Source organism: Bos javanicus, chromosome 19, assembly GCF_032452875.1.
Source record: "Bos javanicus breed banteng chromosome 19, ARS-OSU_banteng_1.0, whole genome shotgun sequence".
Lineage (NCBI taxonomy): Eukaryota > Metazoa > Chordata > Mammalia > Artiodactyla > Bovidae > Bos > Bos javanicus.
In genome coordinates, this window is record NC_083886.1 from 25,641,305 (window position 1) to 25,664,464 (window position 23,160).

The 23,160-nt window shown below is 52.8% G+C and overlaps 1 protein-coding gene across 1 annotated transcript in view; it reads right to left on the bottom strand.

The window, feature by feature from the left end:
* TRPV3 (transient receptor potential cation channel subfamily V member 3) overlaps positions 1-20,562 on the bottom strand; it is a 34,621-nt gene extending 14,059 nt beyond the window's left edge. Inside the window, exons 1-9 of the mRNA XM_061390705.1 lie at positions 20,398-20,562; positions 16,648-16,768; positions 11,830-11,934; positions 11,618-11,704; positions 10,704-10,858; positions 9,740-9,916; positions 6,860-7,000; positions 4,255-4,535; positions 806-982 (exon numbers count right to left, since the gene is read on the bottom strand). Coding sequence (XP_061246689.1) covers positions 806-982; positions 4,255-4,535; positions 6,860-7,000; positions 9,740-9,916; positions 10,704-10,858; positions 11,618-11,704; positions 11,830-11,934; positions 16,648-16,768; positions 20,398-20,416 — 1,263 coding nt within the window. The 5' untranslated portion in view covers positions 20,417-20,562. The remainder of the gene's footprint in view (positions 1-805; positions 983-4,254; positions 4,536-6,859; positions 7,001-9,739; positions 9,917-10,703; positions 10,859-11,617; positions 11,705-11,829; positions 11,935-16,647; positions 16,769-20,397) is intronic.
* Positions 20,563-23,160: the final 2,598 nt, after the last annotated feature.

The following is a 23,160-nucleotide window of genomic DNA, read 5'->3' on the forward strand; positions in this document are numbered from 1 at the left end:
ACTGGTTTGGCTGGAAGTGTTGGGAGGGTAATTTCCAGCTCCTGAGGCCCCAGTGCAACCAGGCATAGCCAAACACCACAGGAGCCTGGTGCTTTTGGCAAGAGGATCAGATGCACAGTCGGGAGTGAGGGCTAGAAGTGGGGCCAGGGCCACGACTGGGGTTCTGGCCCCTCCTGGGCCCCCCTTCACTGTGTGACCCTTGGAAAACCCTTGACCCTTTCTGGGCCTCACTGTCCTCTTCCATAAAAACTGATTTCAATCCCTGCCCTACCAGTCAGGCTGCTGTGAGAGGCCAGGGAGACCCCAAGCAAGGCAGGCTCTGGGAGGCACAAGTCTTGGTAAAATATAAAAGATGTGTTGCCTCTGTTCCCCCAAGAGCCAAAAACTTCCCACTGAGCTGATCCTTTCTTTTCTTCTTAAGCTTCACTGACCTCCCTGCCTTGCCTCCTCCAGAAAGACCTCCCTGACTGCTCCAACGGTACACTCCCTGACCCCCATTTGAGGCCGGGTTTGGGGATGAGGGGATTCTAAGCTCAGCCATAAGGAACCAATAAGAGGAGTTGGGGGGAAACAAGATGGAGAAGATCTACACCCCCACCCCCACCCTGCCCAGGATTATGGGGCCAGGAGACCCCTCCACAGGGTCAGCTGGGAACAGGTGTCCCCAGCACCTGCCCCACCCACTGAGGCTAAGGAACGGGGGTGGCAGATACATCCAGCAAGTAGAATGGGGTCTCCCAGGGCCCCTGGCCTGAGGCCCAGCCTGCCGCCTCCTGTCTTCCCCCAGCCCAGCCGGGAGACCCACGTCAATGTTGGTGTTGTAGACGATGATCTCCAGCACGGAGTTGTCGGTCGTGGTGTCCACGTTGGTGAGGTCGTACAGCGAGGATGACACAGGCCCGTACGCCCAGTCGGTGAACTTCCTGGACAGGCTCCGAAGCCGCTTGTCCTTGATCTCACGGCTGAGAATGTACTTCAGGATCTGGGGACAGGAAGAGGAACAACTGTCAGCCAGTGGACAGGGCTCGGGCCAGCACAGCTTGGCCCTCCACACCCACAACAGACAGGGCCTGGGAAGAGTCTCCCACGAGAGCCTGGCCGAGTGCCTGTTACTGTGACCCCTGGGCCCCACTTTATCTGTGGAATGAGTACAAAGCTTGCTGACCTGTGCATTGCACCAGAGACTGTGAATACCAGAGACAAAGGGGTGAAGGCCCTTTGCACACTTCAGAGAGTTGCACAATCAGCTCACAGATCCTTCCACCGGCTGGGGAGTCTGTTCAGTGAAGAATCTAGGAACTGACCATTTTGAGAAGTAATTTCTGTTTGACCTGAGCTTGAGTTAGAAGTTTCTCCAGCTTTCACATCCCACTCTCAGTCAAGACCCTGCCAATTGAGGCTCACTGCCCTGGCCAGTCAGGGACTGGTGCAAGACACCAGCCTTGGGAATTACTGGGCAATCTAGTGTTTAAGACTCTGAGCTTCCAACACAGGGGCATGGGTTTTGCTAGGCAGGTAGAATAGGAAAAAGGAGTCCAAAATGGAGGTGGCTAAAAGACAAAGAAGGGAAAAGCCCGCGAAAACAGAACAAAAGAAGGTCCGAGGACCGGAGTGAGGACCTCAGGTAAAACAAACAACACTCTTGGCTGACCCAATTTACATAGGACAGGCCCAGGGAGAGATAAACATATAAAAAGAGGAACCAAAGCTAGCTCTCTCTCTCTCCCGTGCGCTGGGGCGCTCTTCTCCTCGCATCTTTGGATGGACGTGCCCTCATGCCTCAGAGATGGATTTTCCTGCTATCTTCTAAATAAAATAGAGCTGTAACACTGAGCTGTAGCACTGATTTGTCTAACAAGAGCTATAACATGGTCCTTTCGAGACCTGAGAGCTATAACACAGTCTATCCAAGACCCAAGAGCCGTGACACGCCAAGGGGGCTATAATGTCCGTCACTCCAAATCTTTGTTGTGACGAGACAAAGAACCGAGGAACGTGTACTCTCATGACAGTTTGATCCCTGGTCAGGGAACTAAGATCCCACATGCCGCATGGCACAGTCAAAAGAAGGTTAAAATATTAGATTTTTTTGAAAAATTAAGAAGCGCCAGGGCTTCCCTGGTGGCTCAGACAGTAAAAGAAAGTGAAAGTGAAGTTGCTCAGTCGTGTCCGACTCTTTGCAACCCCATGGACTGTAGCCTACCAGGCTCCTCCGACCATGGGATTCTCCAGGCAAGAATACTGGAGTGGGTTGCCATTTCCTTCTCCAGGGAATCTTCCCGACCCAGGGATCTAACCCAGGGATCGAACCAAGATCTCCCACATTGGAGGCAGACGCTTTAACCTCTGAGCCACCAGTGGAAGTGGTGTGACAGTAAAAGAATCTGCCTGCAATCCAGGAGATTCGATCCCTGGATCGGGAAAAGGGTATGGCTAAAGGGTATACCCAAAGAAGGGTATGGCTACCCACTCCAGTATTCTTGCCTGGAGAATTCCATGGACAGAGAGCCTGGTGGGCTACAGTCCACAGGGTTGCAGAGTCAGATATGACTGAGCAACTAACACACAAGAAGCCACCAGGCTTTTTCAGAGAGATTCGTGAAACCTAGGTCAGCTAGCCTCACTTTCTGCTGAATGTTAGAGTTACTAGGTCAATTTAAAATTCCCACACCACTGACTAATTCAATCCAGATCTCTAAGGGTGGGGACACCCAGTCATCTGCATGTTGTAAAGCTTCCTGGATGGTCCCAAAGTCCAGGCGAGATGGAGAGTTTACTAGTTCCCCAAAATGAGCCCTGGGAACCGTAAGATGTGGCAGGACTTCCTGGGGCACCAACCCAAGGCCCAGGAAGAGAGTCCTGATGGGGAAGACAATGTCAGGGCCCTGATCTCACATGACCCAGTGGGATTCCCATGTCATCTCACACGAGAGCCTAGTCTCTACAGACCAGGCAGGGACCTTCTGGGGCCAGGGCACGTCTCCCCTTCCTGCACCCCAGCCTAGAAGAATCCAAGGACAGGGACTGTGTCCTAAGCATGTCCTAGGCATCTCTATTCCCAGCAGTGACCAACTTGAGCAGCATCCAGAAAGACGTCCAAAGAACAGTGAGTGAAGGAGAGAAGGGAAGTGGGAAGAGTGCGGGGGATTCCCCAAGACTGACAAGGCGTGGTTGGGGTACGGGGAGGGCATATTTTCCTTCAGGGAACCAGGGGGTCATGGAGCCAGACTGCATGCAGGAAGCTTCATCTTGGGCTCCCCAGGGACCTCATATGCCACAGCGGTCCTTGGAGAAAGTTCCAACTTGGCAACCACAATGTGACCCTCCTCAAAGCCCCCAGGAAGCTGTGTCCTTGGGGTGGGCAGGAGACCGGGGAGGCAGGCACACACACAATTGCTCCTTTATCCAAGCTGTTCTTCCTCCCCACTGCTCCTGCAGAGAATGAAAAGGTCCCTTGTGGGCACCAGCCCTGAGCACTGGGACGGGACCCAAGGCCCTCAGGGCAGCGCCTCCCTCAGCAGCGGCCCTGAGGCTGGCACAGCTGTGCCACCAGGGCTGCTCAACAGCTTCTCCCCCACCTCACCCCCACCCCCAAGCAGCACCCCCTTGCAGCCTCCTCAGAGCCTTGATCCCCTCCCAGGGCTCAAGATATGAAGGCAGAAGAGGCTCTGCTATGACCCCAGCCCCAACCTGAGTCCTGCCCTTGAAATCAGACCAAGCCACGGCTCCAGCCAGTTGGAGAGATGAAAGCCCTCCCCAGCTGAGTCTTCACCAAGGCTCCCAGTTAACCTGAGTTTCTTGGCCCACATCTCAAGGGCGCAAATGGCCACCAGCCACCGCATCCTCCACTGGGGACTTGGCTCCATGTTTCAACCTGACAGACAGCCTGGGATCTCCCCAGAGTTGGGGAGAAGCAGCACATTAGCTCTATATCCAGAGCAGACATTCTGGGCCTCCTGTCCTCACAAGAGACTTAAGGCTCTGAGGGTCAGACACTCAGCCTCCGCATGAGTACCTTGCCACACAGGAATCCTCGGCCACAGAGCTTACATCACTGCAGCCCTAAGGCTCCTCCACCCTGGCCCAGGCGACAGGGTCCCAGGACAGGAGACAGAAACCCAGAGTGTCAGGGCTTGAAGTCCCGAGGGTGGGCCCACGAGCTGCCTGGCCAAGCAAGGCTCTGTGTGCTTAGCCACAGAAGGGCCCCCCGGGGGCCGTGCCTGGTGCCCTCCCGCCTGCCCCCACCTCACCCACCTCGGCCTTGCCCATCTTGGCGGCCAGCTGCAGGGGCGTGAGGCCGTCATTGTTGCGTGTGGTCTCCAGCTCCCAGGTGCGGCTCCTCAGCAGGATCATGTCATACATGCGCTTGACGAAGTCGTTCTGCGTCTTGAAGTCCTCGGCCACGGTCACCAGGGCGTGGAGGATGTTGTTTCCCCGTGAGTCCTGCGAGGTGATGTCCGTCTGCTCGTTCTCCATCAGCATCTGCACAATCTCGGGCTGGTTGGTACAGGCTGCCAGGGCCAGGGGTGTCTCGCCTAGGGGAGCGGGGCACAGGGGCTCGGTTCTCTCCTGGGCCAGATCTTGACTTGGATCTTAGTCAAGATCTCAGATCCAGACCTTCGATCTCGGTGATCGCCAAGGTCTAGGACTGGGCCTTCTCCTGACCATCTCAGTGGGAGTGGGAGACTGAAGTTGGATCATTGCTTCAACCTCCTAATGGGTCTCCCTGCTACCACCCTGGCCCTCCAATCCTATCCTCAGCACAGCAGCCAGACTGATCCTGTTAACACAAAAGGCTTGCCTCACCCAGAGCTAAAGCTCAGGTTCCAACAACAGCTTACAAGGCTCTACACCTTCTGACATCATCTCCTCCACTCCCTCCTTACTCACTCCCCTCCAGCCACAAAGGCTTCTTCCTTTCCCCGCCCCCTCCCCAGCACACACAGGTGTTTTTCTACTTCAGGGCCTTTGCACATTCTGTTCCCTCTGCTAGGTGTGCTGTTCCTTCTGCTGCATCACTTCCTCCCTCACTACCTCTGAGTCTTTGCTCAAACATCACCTGTTCAATGAATCACCCTAACTGCCCTGTTTAAAATTGAAACCCACTGCCTTCCTGCCCCAGAACTCCTGATCGCCTTCCCTTGCTTTGCTATGCCGTGCTCAGTCGTGTCCGACTCTTCTAGATAGCATGGACTGTAGCCCGCCAGGCTCCTCTGTCCATAGGATTCTCCAGGCAAGAATACTGGAATGGGTTGCCATGTCCTCCTCCAGGGGATCTTCTCCAGGGATTGAACCTGCATCTCCTGCATTGGCAGGTGGATTCTTTACCACTGAGCCACCTGGGAAGCCCTCCCCTTGCTTTACTTTTTTTTCAACAGCACTTATTATTTTCTAACCTATTACATAACATTCTTAGTTATCATGTTTATTATTGATGGTCTCTCTTCCATCTAGAATGGAAGTTTCATGAGGGTAGAGATCTTGGTTCTGTTCACAGATATATTTCAAATACCTAGAACAATGCCTGGTGTATATAGTAAATGAAAAATATTTACTGAGAAAAGAGAAGGCAAGTGACTTACAGATGGTCACACATCAAAGAGGGGGACAGAATCAGGGCTGGACATCAAGTCTTATGCTGTTTCCCTGCCAGTCTCCATCCTGTCCCCTCTCCTCATCCCACTGGACGAAGGTTTCCCAGCCAGGTCAGACCAGAGGCTGCCCAGACCCATCTAGTCCTGTAGGCTAACTAGTCCTGCAGGTTAAAAACAGTAATAATAATTAAAAAAAAAAAAAAAAAAAAACACCCAGAAGAGAAAACAGATCCATGGCCATCAATCAGGGCCTTCTAGGAAGAGGCGTTAACTACAAAGTTGTACTTGGAAATTTTTTGGTGGGATGAAGCTCTTTGTTCCCTGTCCTGATCATAGTGGTGGTTACACAACTGTATGCATTTGTGGAAATGAACAGAACTCTACATTAAAATGAGTAACTTCATTGTATCTAAATTACATATATTAAAATTTTTATTTTTCATCTGGGATAAGGCTTCCCTGATGGCTCAGATGGTAGAGAATCTGCCTGCAATGCTGGAGACCCAGGTTCCATCCCTGGGTTGGGAAGATCCCTTGGAGAAGGGAATGGCTACTCACTCCAGTATTTTTGCCTGGAGAATTCCATGGACAGAGGAGCCTGGTGGGCTACAGTCCATGGGTCGCAGAGGGTTGGACACAACTGAAGGACTTAACGCAACACAGCCTAACCCCAATTGTTTTTGGACTCCCTAGAGTGTTAGCCAGGGAATTTTCATCTTCTCACTTTTTCCTCCCTGTTGCAGTCCTGAGAGGCACTAGATATAGGGAACAGAGGCCAGAGCTGGCAGCCTGAATGCCTACATTAGCTCCTTGCTAGACAGGGACAAGTCATTTCCCTTCTCAGAACCTGTCTCCTCTCCCATCAACTAGGGTTTAAACTGGGTTCTCTTCTTGCCCTCCCTCCGGGTCCTGGTTCCCTGCAGAGGGCTGCTCAGGTGAATGCCTATGTCCCCACTAAGACCCCCAGGGGACACTTCTGGAATGCAGGCTCCCCCATCTTCCCCACTACTCCGCTGCTTCCTCTCTGGTCCAGCCTGGTGGTCCCATTCGGATACATCAGCCCCTGCCGCCTCCCTGGTCACAGCTCTGTCCTCCAGGGTTCTCCCACACAACCCAGCAGGCAGAGGCTGGCAGTGGGGTCTCCAGCGCTCAGTCTGCTAGTGCCTTTCTCAGGGAAGGAGCCCCGCCCCGCCCTCCGCCCCCTCCCGAACCCCGGACCCTGGACCCAAGAGCCTGGATCCCAACCCGGGCGGGGGCGCACCCACCGAAGTAGAAGCCTTCGTGCTGGTACTTGGGGTTGAAGAAGACCCCCTTGGCGTGGGCGTTGACGTCCGCCCCAGCCGCGATGAGCGCCGCGGTGATATCTCCTTGCCGCCGCTCGATGGCGATGTTGAGCGCAGTCTGCCCTGTGGGCGGGTCGGGATGAGTGAGGGGCGCTCAGCTGCTGGGACCCGGGGTACCACGCACTCTCTCGCCGTTCCTTTCTCTAGCCTCTGTACCCTCCACGGATCACTGAGAAATACTAGCTGCCTGTCTGGTCGGCGTCGCCCAGCTACCAAGAGTCCCAACTTCATTCTTTGCTTCATTCAGTCTTGCCTGGAAGCAAGGATTATCCTTGGAGCATCTGTTCTGTGCTCCAACGGGAACACAACGGGACAGGGCTACAGTTTTAATTCTGGTCCTCTGGAAGCTCACAGTCTCCCTGAGAATTTAGTGCTACGATGGGGGAAGTACAGGGGCTGTGGTACCCAGAGGTGCTCTTAACACAACCTGGAGGACTGGGGTGCTTCCCATAAGTGGCCTCTCAGCTGGGATCACGAAAGTGTAGCCAGGCTGGATGGGGCCAACTCAAAGCCTCCTAACTCAGGATAAGAGGTTAGAACTTCAGGGACTTCACCAGTGGTCTGGTGGCTGATTCCATGCTACCAGTGCAGGGGGCCTGGGTTTAACCCCTGGTCAAGGGACTAGATCCCAAATGCTACAACTAAGTCCTGGGGCAGTCAAATAAGTAAATATTACATATTTTTTTTTAAAAAAGAGATTAGAACTTTATCTTAAAGGCTACAGGAAGGCATAAAGGCACTGAAGCAGAGAAGTGACATGACCGAAGTTTGGGGGTTTGTACATATGTGTTTCAGATCACTCTGGCTGCAAAATTGGAAGATGTGTAAAAAGTAGCCCAGACATGTGAAGAGCTGTCCATCCAGTGCACCCAAAGATCCTTAGGAGGAAGAGTCCTCAGGATGGTCTGTGGGGTTTGGAGGAGGCGTGCCTCAGGCAAGATCCAGGCATCTAGCCTGGGTGCTGGGTGCCCAGTGCCCTGATGACTAAGAAAGAGAACAGGGGAGAAGAAGCAGGGAGGGAGCAGGGGGACATTGACCTTGTTGGTGGAGCCTAGAGAACCTCCAGACAGAGGGGACTGGAAGCCTGGGGGGTAGGGAGGTCTCAGAACTTCCTACCAGAAATAGCATTTTCCAAAGAGCTGTAATCATGCCATACATAAAAATTAAGCCTGGTGGATTAAAAAACTAAGAGTTTTTAAAAACCGGTAAATTGCTTGTAAACTAAACTTTTAATTTATTTATTTTAATTGGAGGATAATTTACAATATTGCGACTTTTTGCAGGGAAAACCTTCTTAAGCAAAATCCAAAATGCAGAAACCATAAAGAAAAAAACCAATATATTTGCTTACATAAAAATTAAATACATTTGCTTGCATAAAAATTAAACACATTTCTGTGTTTCAAAAGACATCTTAAAGAAAGTGAAACAAATGATAGACTGCAGGAAATATTTGAGATGAATAAAAGAGGCAATGTGTTTTTAAGAGTCCATAATGGATTAAGAGCTTTTACAAATCAATAAAAAGACAAGAAGCCTAAAAGAAAACTGAGAAAAGATTATTAACAAGCACTTCACAGGGAAGAAAATACACACAGCCAATACAGAAAATTAAAGATATTTGGAATCAGTGGTAATCAGGAAGAGGAAATTTTGAACTTAATGATTTAACACTTTTCACCCACCAGACTGGCAAAAACCAATAATAGTAATAATATATATATACATAAATAGATACACATAAATAAACTTACTTTATCCCATGAGAAAAATAAATTCCCAAGCAAGATTCCCACCTGCAAAAAGCTGACATGTTTAGCACTCATGACATATCAGCAAAATGACATCAAGTTATTCTTGGGCCAGTCATTTGTGTCACAAGCATATCATAAGATCCTAACAGGATGTTTATTGACTCCAAAAAATCAAAGACACACCTTACTGATAATCCGCAATGGATTTCCTGAGCAGGAAACATCCCACGTTTGGTCTCACTGCCCCCTCTCCAGCCCACCTCAGACAGAAGCCATAAAACCAAGACCCACATGGGGCTGTAATAATGCTAATGGTGATTTGACTTCCCCAGTAGTCCAGTGGCTAAGACTTCATGCTCCCAGTGCAGGGGGGCCTGGGTTCAATCCTTGGTGGGGGAACTAGATCCCACATAGACCACAACTAAAGATCTCACATGCCACAACTAAATTTCCCATGTGCTGCAACTAAGACCAGGAACAATAAAAATAAATATTTTTTAAAATGGAGTGTCTTATATTTTAGACATGGTGCCTATGACATATTTTTTTGAAAAAAATAATGGTGATGACAATACTACCAGTTGCCATGTGCTAGCCCTGCCCAGTTCTCTAACCTCATCTCCAGCCTTCTTGCCATCACTCAGCTGTGTCAAGTTCAGTCCTGTCTTGGGCTTTCGCTCTTGCCTTGTCCTGGAGCCTTATCATGCCAGCTTCGGGTGCCCTCTGACCACCCACACTAAAGTTGCCCATGCCCAATCACTCTTGATGACATTATCTTTTCTGGTTTTTTTTTTTTTTAACTTTCCTTTTCATAGAGATTTCCTTCAGTTTTGAAATTGCCTTATTTAGAGCCAAGAAGCTTCATCTGGTCTTGTTCAATCCTGTGCTCTGGGGCCAAAAGCACTGCCTGGCACATGGTCAGTGCTTCAGATTGTTTGTAGAATGAAGGAAGGTACTGGGCACCATGTTAAGTGCTTTGGGCTTCAGAGACAGCACTGCTTGTGTGTGGCATGATTCCCGCTCCCCTGCCCCCCCAACAGGCAAGTACCTTCATAGGCCTCCTCCGTGTACTCGGCGTTGATGAACCTGTCTAGGATGTCATTTTCCTCAGCAAAGGCGAGAAGGATCCGCACGATCTCCTTGGTGTTGGGGTTGATGTTTAACAAGGCCTTCATCAGGCAGGTCTTCCCTGTGTCCAAGGCTGTCAGCTTGTGCATGAGGAAGTCTGCAGGCAGGAGGGCAGGATGGAGCCACAGTACAGTGGGGCCCCGGCTGCCCTGGGCCCGCCCAGCCCGGAGGAGGGGAGACTGGATTGTGGGGGCTGCAGCCCCAGACCGCAAGACCCTGCCCAGTCCCTCCGCCGAGCTCCCTGCCCCAAGCTCCTCCCCTCCCTCTTTCCTGTCCAATTCTTCCTCCTCCAGCCCCCTGGCTGGCCCTTCCTCCCAGGTGAGTTACCCAAAGTCTTATCAGAGACCTTTTGCTCATGGCCTTCTGTACCATCTCCCTGGCAGGGGGCAGTCCCACCCACTGCCTGACTTCCCATTGTCCACCTCAGAAATCTCAAGCCCACCACCCCTCACCCTGGTTGCTTACACATAGAGCTAGCCGCCTGCCTTTAACTCGCTACTTCCCTGGTCCTCAAGACGGCTCAGGCCCCATCAGCCACCAAGTCTCCCAAGTCCAAGTGGCACCACCCTGGATTCACTCCTCAGGTCTTTGAGTCCACGAAGAGTTTTTCTCTGTCTCCCAGGCCTGCTGCTGGGGTTCCAGCTCTGCCTGAACAGCGGCCTTCTCCAGATTTACCCCCATCCTCCGCCGAGTAGCCAGACCATGATCACAACCTGTCTAAGCCCTTCCATGGCTCCCCACTGCCCTCAGAATCAGGTTCGAAGTCGCCAGCCCAGCATTTAAGGCTGGAGGTCAGGGCAAGTGGTGGGGGAGGGAGGGAGGTGGACGGCAGGGGCTGAGCAGGAGCCCCAGCCCTGGGCCCTGGGCCAGAGGCGGGCACTGACCAGGCACGTCCAGGCTGTGGCGCCGCTTGCAAAGCTCCTGCAGCTCCCCCAGCAGCTCCAGCAGCTCCTCCACGCAGCCCTCCGACACCGCCGTAAAGATGCGTTTCTTCAGCCGCTTCTTTTTGCGCCTTTGCTCTTCCTTGGCCAGGTTTGCACTGAGGCCAGAAAATGTTTCCAGCTCACAACGTGTGCATCGCCCCTCCCCAGGGTCTCACCTTCCTCCAACAGAGCCACTGTGCCCACAGGCTCTGCCCACAGGGCGCTGCACCAGTATTTACATCTGCCCTTCACAATGCCTGACGTCCCCCTTAGTGCTGGGGGAGGGGGTGGGGGGATTCGTGTGCTGCTCCGCTTCTAATCCAAAGGCAATCACGTTCTAGCAAACTGTATCTCTGGTTCCACATTGTAATGATCAGGAAAGATTCGTACCTAACCGTTCATCGTGAAGACCTCGAAAGCACGAGATCACAGGAAGAGAAACTGCACCTTCATATTTTGTGTTGTTTGAATATTTTTAATATATTCAAATATCTCTCTCCCCACCCCCACACTCGAAATAGGCAGCTGTAGTAACACACTGCTGCGTAATCCTTCTCTGTGTGTGTGTTCTTGTAAAACACACACTGATGTTTGATGGTTGCATGCATGTATTTTTAGTTTAAGTATATGGCATTGCATTAAGTTCTCATTCTATTGCGTGCCGTTATTCTGGTGTTTTATGATGAATGGATATTACTTTTATAAAATGTAATATTCCTTCCCTTCCCCCCAAAAATGACCTACAGGCCACTGCCATGGGCCCAGACATTAAGCCCAGCAGTAGCGGACTCTTTCTCTCTTCTGCAGGGTCCTGGTGCCTGGCCCCTCTAGCACTGCCTGGGGGCACAGTGGGAGGAGGGGAGGGCCCGGCTCACCTGGGACTGTTGGGATTGGACGGGGTCTCTGTCACATCATCCTGAGGAGATTGTGGGGAATCCATGTCATCACAGTTGCCAGAGACACTGGAGGGGAGTGGGGAGGGACAAGTTTTTAAATGGACAATGGTAGCATGCTACAGCCAGGCTCGGCTGTGTGGCCCAGGGCAAGTCCCTGCCTACCCTCTGAGGCCAAGGGCTGGAGTACTCACCATTGCCGGATGTTGGAGTCCATGGGCTTAGAGAAGATGGGGGGAGAGGTCTTGGCAACCGTGGGGTTGGGCTCGAACCCTTCTATCTCCAGGAAGAAGTGTGCACTGGAGGGACACCCAAACAAGCCCATTAGAGCTGGGCAGGGCTTGTTCACCTGTGTGTCCTGCAGCCCCGCTGCAAGGGTGCCCACCTCGCTGAGTGCTCACTCCCGGTTAGGCCCAGACAAGCCTGGAAGGCCCAGAGCTAGTCCAGAAATGAGGCATAAGCGAGGTGAGGGCAGGGCTCACTCATACATTGGGCCCCACCTTCCTGTCTCCTGCCCATCAAAAGCCCCTCCGACTTGACCTAAAATCAAATCATTCTTCCAGAAGAGAGGAGCAAACCCCTAGTTGAGAGCCTAAGGCCAGGCTTCTAGGCTGCCTCTGCCTCTCCTATTGTGTGGCCCCAGGTAGTCACTCACTTTCTTTGGGTCAAGTGTCCTCCCCTAGAGAGACTGGGCTAGATGCTCCCTAAGGCCTGGACTCAGGAGCAACGCTGCTCCAGAGCTGTCTCCTTATGGACCGTCCAGCTGAAATGGGCATCAGCAATCACCCTATGCGATCGATCACCTTCCTCTGCACCCCTGCAGTCCCCCAGAACTATCACCCCAAAGTTGTCCCCATACCACTACGGCAGCTCTGACCCAGCGACTGAAGACACATCTGCTAGCAGCTCAGCCCCAAAACATCCTGGCTGAGATGTGCTGACTGTCTCCAGGCAGAGCCGGACGACTCTCACACCAGCAGCTCTTTCCCCAGTTGGTCCAACCCCTGCCCTTCCTCCTCCATCCCACCCTACCTCTCTGGGCTCAGTAGTGCATTTACTAACAAACATTTACACGTACAATCTGCCAAGCACTATTTTAGGAGCTGGGGAACACTGTGGTGAACAAATAGACAAAAATGCCTCCCCTTGCAAAGCTCCTGTCCCAGTGGGTTGGTAAGAAGAGACCAGGTTATAGCACAGGGAAGCCATTGCTTTCCTTGCTCTAGACAACAACACACTGTCTTTCATCTGTAAGTTCTTCAGTGGTGGAAACTACAGTTGCAGCATCCTAAGTCTCTAGAACACAACCCTGATCGTGATACTCAGAAGACCTAACAATGGATGAGTGTAAGGATGGATAGGTGAAAGATAAATGAGTTGAAAAAAAAAAAAATGACTGGTTGGACAGATGAGTGGATGGTTGAATAGGTAGGTAGATGATGAATAGTTTGGAAAGATGAATGGACGGATGGATGGATGGATGGATGAGGAATGAATACTTGGCTGGATAAACAGGTGGACAGATGGAGAGACCAATAAGGAAACAAACCAACATAACCCTAAACTGTAAACTGTGGGAGGTTGCTTCCCTCAACAGGAAGCTGAAGGCTGTGACTGAGAAAGAAGGTCTTCAGTGTCGGGAAGGAGGGTAACGAGAGTTGAGCTGCAAAGGACCCAGTTGTGGGTCAGGAGCTAACTCCTGGGACGGCCTGTCCCACACCTGCCCTGCCTGCCGCTGCACATGCTGTATCTCACTCACCAGCATGAGTGAACGTCAAGGTCTTGGCCAGGTGACATCCTGGCTCCTGACCCGCAGCAGCTGCTCTTTGTTTACTCCTATCTTTGACCCAGCCCAAAAGGAGCCACCACCCACGTGTCGTTAACACAGGCAGGCAGACAGCCCTGCATCATTTCTCCTGCATTTCTATTCCTCTGAAGGCAGAGAATGATCCCTAGGCAACCCCTGGGCTGGGGAGGACTCTCTGTTACTTTGTCCCATGGAGAGCCCAAGGGCTCTGAGCTTCAGGGCCCTCTATAGCCTTTGTCCTGTGCCTGTGTCCCTGGGCAAGGCCAGGCCCAGGGGACAGGAACCCCAGCAGCCTCTCACAGAGAGGGGCATGATGCTTCAGGAAAAGCTCCAGGTCCAAAAATTTCTCTCAAATCTGGAGTTTTTGGTGCCTCCAATTTAACTGTTAGTACATATTTCTTTAGCAGTCAGAGCTGCCATCTTTATTTATGTATAATATTTAATTTTCTTTTTCTTTGTAAACCTGAGTCCTATACTCAGTTCTGAGGGAGATGCCTAAATCTTTGGGGTCTGGGGAGAAGTAGGCACGTGAGGGCCCTCAAAAAGCCTTGGGAAGGAGAAGGGATCACCTATTTGGAAGACCAAGGTCACACCTCACCCCAGGCCCTTGGCTGGGCAGGGGTCATGGGCAGAGCTGAGCCTGGAACTAAGTTCATGAGCCAGGCTGGGCCCAGAAGCGCAGCCTGACTGCACGAAGAACCTGGGATTTTCCTAGAACGCTGTCCTCAGTCCTTCTGAGGTCCAAACCTCCCCTGGGAAAGTGAGAGGGGAGGGAAGGGGGACGGGAGGCAGGAAGCTTCAAAGTTATCGCTGCTCTAGGACTGGCCTGGAGGACCAGGGGTTAAGACTATGCTTAATGCAGGGAATGAGTGTTTGATCCCTGATGGGGGTACTAAGATCCCACTTGCCATGAGGAAAAAAAAAACAACCCAGGTATCTCTGCTCCTACTCAGGCAAGCCTCTCCAGAAACAGGCTTCCCCCACAGGCCTCTGACACCTGTCTGATCTCCATGTCCACCCAGTCTTCTCTCTTATGCTCCAGATTGTAGCTTCCACCTGTGTGTGCCTCTAGTACCTCTCAGCCAGCATTTCACACCTGAACTTGGCTCTTTCCTCCTGACCTTGCTCCTGCTCCTCTGAAGTGCTGATGTCAGAGACAGCCCTGTCATCCATCCGGATCCCCCCATCAGAACTGAAAATGTCTCTCCGTCCTCCTTTGCCCTCCCCTCCTATAGTCGATACTTCAGACTCCATGATGCTAATACCTCTTTGATCCCTGCCTGCTTCTCCATGCCTCACCACCAGGCTAACCACCTATCACTGGGGCAACAATCACAACAGACTCCCCTCTGATCCATCATCCACACAGATCACCCAGAGTATCATTGCTGCTGCTGCTAAGTTGCTTCAGTCACGTCCGACTCTGTGCGACCCCATAGATGGCAGCCCACCAGGCTCCTCTCTCCCTGGGATTCTCCAGGCAAGAATACTGAAGTGGGTTGCCATTTCCTTCTCTAACGCATGCATGCGTGCTAAATCGCTTCAGTTGTGTCCGACTCTGTGTGACCCTACGGACAGCAGCCCACCAGGCTCCTCTGTCCACAGGATTCTCTAGGCAAGAATACTGGAGTGGGTTGCCATTTCCTTCTCCAAGAGTATCATTTCCACAATGCAAACCTCGCCATGCCCTCCCTCTCACACAAAAGCCCTCCATAGCTCCCCACTTCCCCCAAGATATCCAATCTCAACTGACAGCCAAGACCCAGCCTCAGAGGGGTTCATCTCCCCCACCTACCCAGCACTTTAGACACATGGGACTCCTCACTGGTTCCTGCCCCAAGCCCTGCCTGGAATGCTCTTTCCCTTCCTGTCTACCTGCCATCGTCCACAGTAATACCAGCTCTTCTACAAAGTACCCACAGAATCAGAACAACCCGCCCCTCCTTAGGCCCAGACCACCCTCTCTCCAGGCCACTCCCCGAATTCTCCCTGGGGGCCCCCTCACCATCCAGACTGTGAGCAGAGGTGGGTGTTCTTTCTCTCATGTCCCAATCTCCCCAGCCTGGGCCCAGCCCTGGGCCTGGTGCTCGAAAGACCTCAGCAATTATCACTCGAACCAACAGAAGGGAAAGCACCAAGCTCACCTCGGCCTAAAACAGGCCTGGGAAGGAGTAAAGGAGGCGGGGCAAACGGGCCAAGCTAGACCGGGGCCCACCCGGGTCCAAGGGAAGCGCAGCTGGGGTGAGGGAGGGCGCTCAGGTTGAAAGTGAGAGACTCAGTCACTCAGTCGTGTCTGACTCTGCAACCCCACGGACTGTAACCCACCAGGCTCCTCTGCCCATGGGATTCTCCAGGCAAAAATACTGGAGTGGGTTGCCATGCCCTCCTCCAGGGGATCTTCCTAACCCCGGGATCAAACCCAGGTCTCCCCCATTGCAAGCAGATTCTTTACTAGAGCCACTACTCAGGCTGAAGGGCACCAAATCAGCTGAGGGGGCGGGGGGACTGCAATGGGGTCAGCTCCAGGGCCAGCTGTGACCCCAGAGAAGTACTTTCTCTGCTCCCACCTCCTCCGCGTCCTCACCTGGGAGTGGTCATAACTGTCCCGGCCCTGCCCCATTCCCAGGGGCCCTGGGGAGTGACAATGACAATAACAACAAGGAAGACAAAGTTCAAGGCAATAAAACACCATCGGGGCCAACAAGTTTGGTGCCAAGCACCTTGTTGGCACAACTGCAATTAACCATCACTCTATGGACTGGTGCCCCCCTTACACGGGTGGAGTTGGAGAGCTTGAATTACCTGGCTGGGCACCCAGTGGCTATGAAATCCCCCCAGGGGACATGGAAAATGTACCCAGGAGGGAGCCCCTGCTAACCTGGGATTTCCACCCACTTTTCAGCGCCTTGTCTCAAGATGACTTCCAGCAACTCCCTGCCTCCCCAGAAACCTTTCTGAATGTTTCTGCCTCAGTGCCCCAGTCCCTCCAGTCGTACTGACCTCTCCAGCTCAGCCCCAGAGTATGCAGGGCTCCCCGCTCCACACACATACATCCCCACTTATACCTGGCTGGGCACCGGGCCACCCAAGGTGAGATAAGAATGGCGTCTCAGGTCCACCCCCAGCAAGTGCTCCCTGAAAGTGGGCGCCAGGCCCCTCCCATGCCTCTCACCGCAGCACCCAGGCCCACATCTACTGGCCCTACCTCTTTTTGGTGGGGGTGATCTCAGATGGCCTCTTCTCCTGCATGATGGCAGGGTTCACAAAGGGGATGGTGGCTCTTCTGCCCGTGAGGGGCACCATCTCCTTGGGGTGGGCTTTCATGGCTGGAACACAATTGCAGTGCAGATGCTCAGGTTGAGGGGACACGGAGGAGCTTCAGGGGGGTTTTCAGACCATGTGGCCCCTGCTCATACTCCCTAGGATGGAATTCTCCTTCTATCTTTCCAGGCTGCCAACCCTGCATAAGGTTGACATCCCTGGTGGCTCAGATGGTAAAGAGTCTGCCTGCAGTGCAGGAGACCTGGGTTCGATCCCTGGGTCAGGAAGGTGCCCTGGAGAAGGGCATGGCAACTCAATCTAGTATTCTTGCCTGGGAAATCCCATAGACGGAGGAGCCTGGTGGGCTACAGTCCATGGGGTCACAAACAGTCAGACACGACTGAGTGACTAACACAACTGTGTATAGATGGTCCCTGCAGTTTCTCTTGATCCCTGCTTCAGCACCCCTGCTCCTGGGGGTCCTAGGAGAGCCCATCAGCGCTTCCAGGTAGAGACCACCATGCCCTTGACTTCTCTCCAGTCATCTGCCCCAGCCCCACCCATCTCCAGGTAGATTCCTGAGAATTAACTCTGCTTTTTAAGTGTCTCAGGATCTGTGTTCAGAATGCTCCTTGACAGAGCAGGACTGTCACCTCCTTTGTTCTAGACACTATGCTCCTAGTAATACAGCCCAGCTCTCTCTGGTTTTTTAATTTCTCACACCCCCGGTGCTCTCCTGCTAACACACAGGTCATCTTTCTCCCCTCCCCAAAGCTGAGTGTAACCAGCCTAGTGGCTATCTGCCCATTGGAGGGAGCAGCTGAGCCTCACCCCGCTCAGCACAGACCTGTCTCACTGATGCTCATATGGGCTGGACCCTATGTTGGGCTGGAGGGAGTACAGGAAAGAGGAACTGCTACGTCTTCCAAGAAAACTGAAAGGAACTTAGAGGTTTCTGTGTGGATGGGGAGGCCTGTCCAGGCAGAGGGGATAGCCTGAGCAAAGACCAGGGGTCAAGAAAGTTCAGCAAGGAACAAGGAGCTGGTGTGACTGGATCCCTGGGCAGTAAGAGGCTCAAGAGCATGTTGGGCCTGGAACAGCAGCAGGAGTTGGCTGAGCCTGAGGGCAGGGGGGACATGAGAGGGATCTGGGTCCTATAGGAGACAGCACGAGGGAGAGGGAGGAGACCAGAGGCCAGGAGGAGGCTGCCGCCGGGGCCAGCAAGCTGGGGTGGTGGGCTGGCCCTAGAGGAAGGGGCGGACAGGGGAAAGGGCTGTGTGGATAGGAGGGAGATGGAGGATACCAGAGGCCAGGAGGAGGCTGCCGCCGGGGCCAGCAAGCTGGGATGGTGGGCTGGCCCTAGAGGAAGGGGCGGACAGGGGAAAGGGTTGTGTGGATAGGAGCTGACTCTGCAGTTAGCTTGAGCCACCCTTGGAGACACGGAGAGGCCAGAGGGGGTGATTTCTATAAGAAGAGCCCAGCTGGGTGGAGGGAGGCCATTGGTGATCGTGACCCACATAGGAGAGCTCTCTGGAGGAGGTGTCTGGATTGTGCTGTGTTCTGACTGTGTGTATTAGTGTTAGTCGCTCAGTCATATCCGACTCTTTGCAACCCCATGAACTGTAGCCCACCAGGCTCCTCTGCTCATGGAATTCTCCAGGCAAGAATACTGGAATGGATGCTTGGGACTAGTGCACTGGAACGACCCAGAGGGATGGTATGGGGAGGGAGGAGGGAGGAGGGTTCAGGATGGGGAACACATGTATACCTGTGGCGGATTCATTTTGATATTTGGCAAAACTAATACAATTATGTAAAGTTTAAAAAAAAAAAAGAATACTGGAATGGGTTGCCATTCCCTTCTCCAGGGGATCTTCCCAACCCAGGGATGGAACCCAGGTTTCCTGCATTGTAGGCAGATTCTTTACCATCTGAGCCACCAATGAAGCCTGATATGTAGAATTACACTATTACAATGATTTTATGTTGTATTTTTAGCCATATGCGTTTTGTTGGAGGCCTGGTTACAGACTGGGTATTGTAAGAGACCACAATCCTATAAATTAGACAAGATGTAAGTAATGGATCTAGCGACACTGACAAAGACATAGAGCAGACACAGAGGCACAAAGCACAGACAAATTTGAAAACAAATTAAAACAGCGATTAACCAGTTTCAGGGGAAGATTTTCCTTAGCACTGGAAAACAGATTTAAACCAGTATTTTTAAAGATAGAAACCATAAGATTATAACCACATCTACCAGTTCACTCAGTCCTCTATACCTCATCCTTTCTGTTAACAGCTTTATGAAGCCATCAGGTTTCCCATTAAAATTATTTGCACTGCTCCAAAAGTCCCTTTTATAACTCTTCTTGAAGGGGAGGCATTTTTGCAGAGGCATCAGAGTGAAACCATAGCTATCTAAAGTGACAAAAAGACTTAAGAAGGCACGTTTAAAGCAACCAGGTTACTGCTGATGCAGATATTCTAGATTATATGGAATTCTGATGTGTCTTGGTAAAGCGTTCAGTCATAATTCTAGTTATTATCTGAAAGTGCTGTGCATCACAGCAGTAACCTGGTTGAGACTGTAGTGAGGTTTAGAAATGAGAGAGCCTCATTACCAACTCCACCCCCCCACCCCCGCCCGCCCCGCCACCAACTAAACATGAGCAGCCCTGGAAGAGGGGAAGAGAAGGGGGTGGGGGCAGGGGGCATCAGCCCTGGAGTGCAGGCACCCTGAGGCAGGGAGCTCCGAGGGGGGGCCTCAGGCATTCCATTAAGAAAGACCCATCAGCGCCAGGTCCCTGGCCATATCCCCAGTCATACCACCTCCATCAGCCCAAAGCGACCTGTAGACAGATGGGGTTAAAGGCTGGGCTGGGCCAACACTGGAAGAGAGGAATGGAGGGCAAGTCCCTTATCCCTCCCTGAGACTCAGTTTTCCCTTCAGAGAAATGGGCTAAAGGATCTTTTATATCTCTCACCTATGACCTTTGGCTGCTCCATCTTCTCTGCCCTGGCCAGTGAGTATAGGGCAGTCCCTGCCTGAGCAGGAGAGGGTCAGGAGAACTGTGGCTGGAGAGACTGCAGCAGCTATAATTAGCTGCCTGAGTCACCTCGTAAACCTGTGTTCTCACCTGCTGGACTCTCGCAGGACTGGCCCTCCCTCTCTCAGGGATTCGGCTTCCTCCCCTGGGAAGTGCCTCCCAAGCCCTGGCACTGACTGGAATGGCCTTTCCTGGGAGATGGTGCTGGCCTGGGGCCACAAGGCCCACCCCCATCCAGGGCTTGCTGGCTCAGCCCCTGTGAGACACCTGGGCCCCATCCCTCTCAGGCTCTGGGGCCTTCTCATCCCATCCTGAGCCCCCATCACACTGCTGCCCTGGAGTTCATGTCCCCAGGGCCTGCTAGAGGTGTCAGGAGCCTCACCTCTGCCCTGGGCAGCTATGAGTGTCCGCCCTCCCTGAGACCCCCAAACCTCGGTGGAAGGTGCCCACTTCCATCAGAGCCTGTGCTCTCACACACTCCCAGTGGCCAAGAGCTCACATCCAACTTTGCCTCCCCTGCTAGAGGCCCAAGCTTTCTCCCAGTCCCAGCTGAGACCAATCAGCAAAGGGCAGGCAAAGCCCAGAGGGACCCCTGAGGTCCTCGCTCTGGGCCCCCTGGGACCTTGAAGAACACTCGATACCTGTGCGGCAAAGACTCATCTGGTGAAGTCCAGGTGTGGCAGTGGCTGCCTTCCTCTCAGATCACCGCATGTCCGGGGCCCAGGGCCCCCCCGGCGGGACTACAGCCGAGGCGGCGAGAGGCTCTCATCGTAGTCAGAGGGATGGCTGGAATGAAGTGTCAGAGGCAGAACTGGCTGGGTCACCTGCCCTTGGTGCCAGGCAGGCCACGCCCACCAGCCACAGCTCCAGCTCCAGCCCACCGCCCACGTGTGCTGCCTGAGTCACCCACGCCCACAGGGCAGCCTCACCCCAACCCAGGAGAAGACAGGGAGATGGCAGGTACCAAGACTAAGGGTCTGGTCCAACTCTTCTCTGGTATTTGATGCCTCACATCATGCCCTCATCACATTTACTTCCCAAGGATGCTGTGAGAAGTCAGAGATCCTGCTGGTAGGAAGGCCAAATGAACTGAGTGCTCAGGGCCAACCCTGGGAGGCAAGGCCACCACCAAGGGTTGGCCCACTGACCCCATAGTGGCCATCTCCAAGGCTTGGTTTCCATTCTTCAAAACCTGGGATCAAGTCCCCTTGGAGACAGAAGTCTCCATTCAATGCTTCCCAGCAGAAATTATGCACCACAGACCTGGGTGTCAGACAGCTTCACCCCTAGACACTATGACCTTGGGCAAGTCATTTCTCATGAAACTCCATTTCTTCATTGTGAAATGTGCATAATAAACCCACCTTGCAGAGGTACCACACAGCTTACATGCAACAATACGTAGAAAGGGCTAGAACAAGGACCAGAGCACAGAAAGAACTCTATAAACAATGACAGCTATGAATTGTTATTGTTTTATCCTGCATTCAACTGACAGGCCACCTGCTTCCAAGGCCGGAGCATCAGGGGAGACTCTGAGCCCTCCCTCCTCGCCCAGGCCACTGCTGTGAGGAGGGTGGAGCAGGGCTGGGGCAGCCCTGACGGTCTCTGCATCACTCAGGAATTACACACCTGTTCCCGCAGGCAAGACAGGACTGGGATGGAGCAGGAAGTCTCTGCTGACAGGGACAGCGCCGGTGAGCCAAGTAGCAGGGACTTCCTCGGGTGCCATGGGGACAGGGCCCTCCATCTCTCATCAACACAACCTGCCAGGCCTGGGCCGAGGCAGGAGGCAGGCCAAGCTTCTGACCATGGGACAGCAGGACCTGTGGCCAGTAAGGGGCAGAAAAGCTGGATCCGTGGCTGACAAGCTTCAGGTGTGGGTGAAGAGGGGGGCCCCAAAGCTTCCCAGGTGATCCAGTGGTAAAGAATCTGCCTACTAATGCAGGACACACAAAAGACATGGGTTTGATTCCTGGGTCAGGAAATTCCCCCGGAGTAGGAAATGGCAACTAACTCCAGTATTCTTGCCTGGAAAATTCCAAGGACAGAGGACCTGGTGAGCTACAGTCTAAGGGGTTACAAGGAGTCAGCACAACTGAGCACATGCGTGCACGCACACGCGCGCACACGACCCAAGCACACATCCCAGCTTCATCACTCCCTGAAACCCCATTAAAGCCCCATCTTAGATCAAACATAGTCTGTCCTCTATTACTCCAGTAATTGCCCCTCCTGACTCAGCCCCCACCCCTTCCAGCTTGCTCCTCCCTGACTGCCTCTGAGCCCTAAGGGTGGAGCTGTTGCCCAACTTGAGTATTTGCATTTTGCTGTGTGTGTTAGCACATTTTCTCAAAGGCCAGACTGGCTAAAATGGCCCCTGTCTCCCTCCCAAAGGCAAGCAGAGAAAGGGGAGAAAGGGGAGCCCCCCTCTGCTGTGTGTGGAGTAGGGGCTGGTCTGCATTCAATTCCATTTAATCCAACACATCATGGGAGCCCACACTGGGAGGCCAGGCAGGAAGCCAGGGCTCAGTGTAGGGTTCAGAACTGGGGAAAGTGGTCTCCACCCTCAAGGAGCTGTGAGCCACAAGGGATCCAGGCTCAGGTAGAAAATCTAACCCCACCAAACAGGTTAGAGGACAAAGAGGACTCGGGCTACCCAGGAGGAGGAAGCGCCTCTAATGGGGGATGAGGGAGGGATTCAGTGAAGAATTTTGCGGTTGGACTTGGAAGGAGGGAGTGATAGGGACAGAGTAAAAGGACAAAGTAGGTGATTAAATCACCTCCCTGGTGGCACAGTGGTAAAGAATCTGCCTGCCAATGCAGGAGACTCGAGAGACGTGGGTTCAATCCCTGGGTTGGGAAGATCCCCTGGAGGAGGACATGGCAATCCCCTCCAGTATTCTTGCCTGGAAAATTCCGTGGACAAAGGAGCCTGGTGGACTACAGTTCATGGGTTTGCAAAGAGCTGGACACAACCGCAACTGAGCACACACAGCTGATTAAATAGTGAATCCCACTAGGGGACAGTAGGTAGAAAAAATATGGGAGACCCCTGTAAATGAGTGATTACTCAAGAAAGGTTTGCTTAACCACAAAACCAAGCAGGCTTGCTTAGCAACAAAACCACGCAACAGAAGCATGAGACGTGCCCCCAGACAATTAACAAAGGTGGCATGAGCCCCACATCCTGCCCAGTGTGCTTAGTAAGTTCGTGATTCCTAGGACATGCTCTCTGTATACATAAAACACAGTGATCTGTGGGCCTAGCTTGACAAGGAACAAGAAAATTCCCTTGCTCAACCTGGAGAAGGAGCTGATGATGGAAGCATGATGTCTACTCAAGAAAGACAAAGAAGTTCTCCTCCCTACTTTTCCTTTGATTATTAAACTGTAGCCCACTA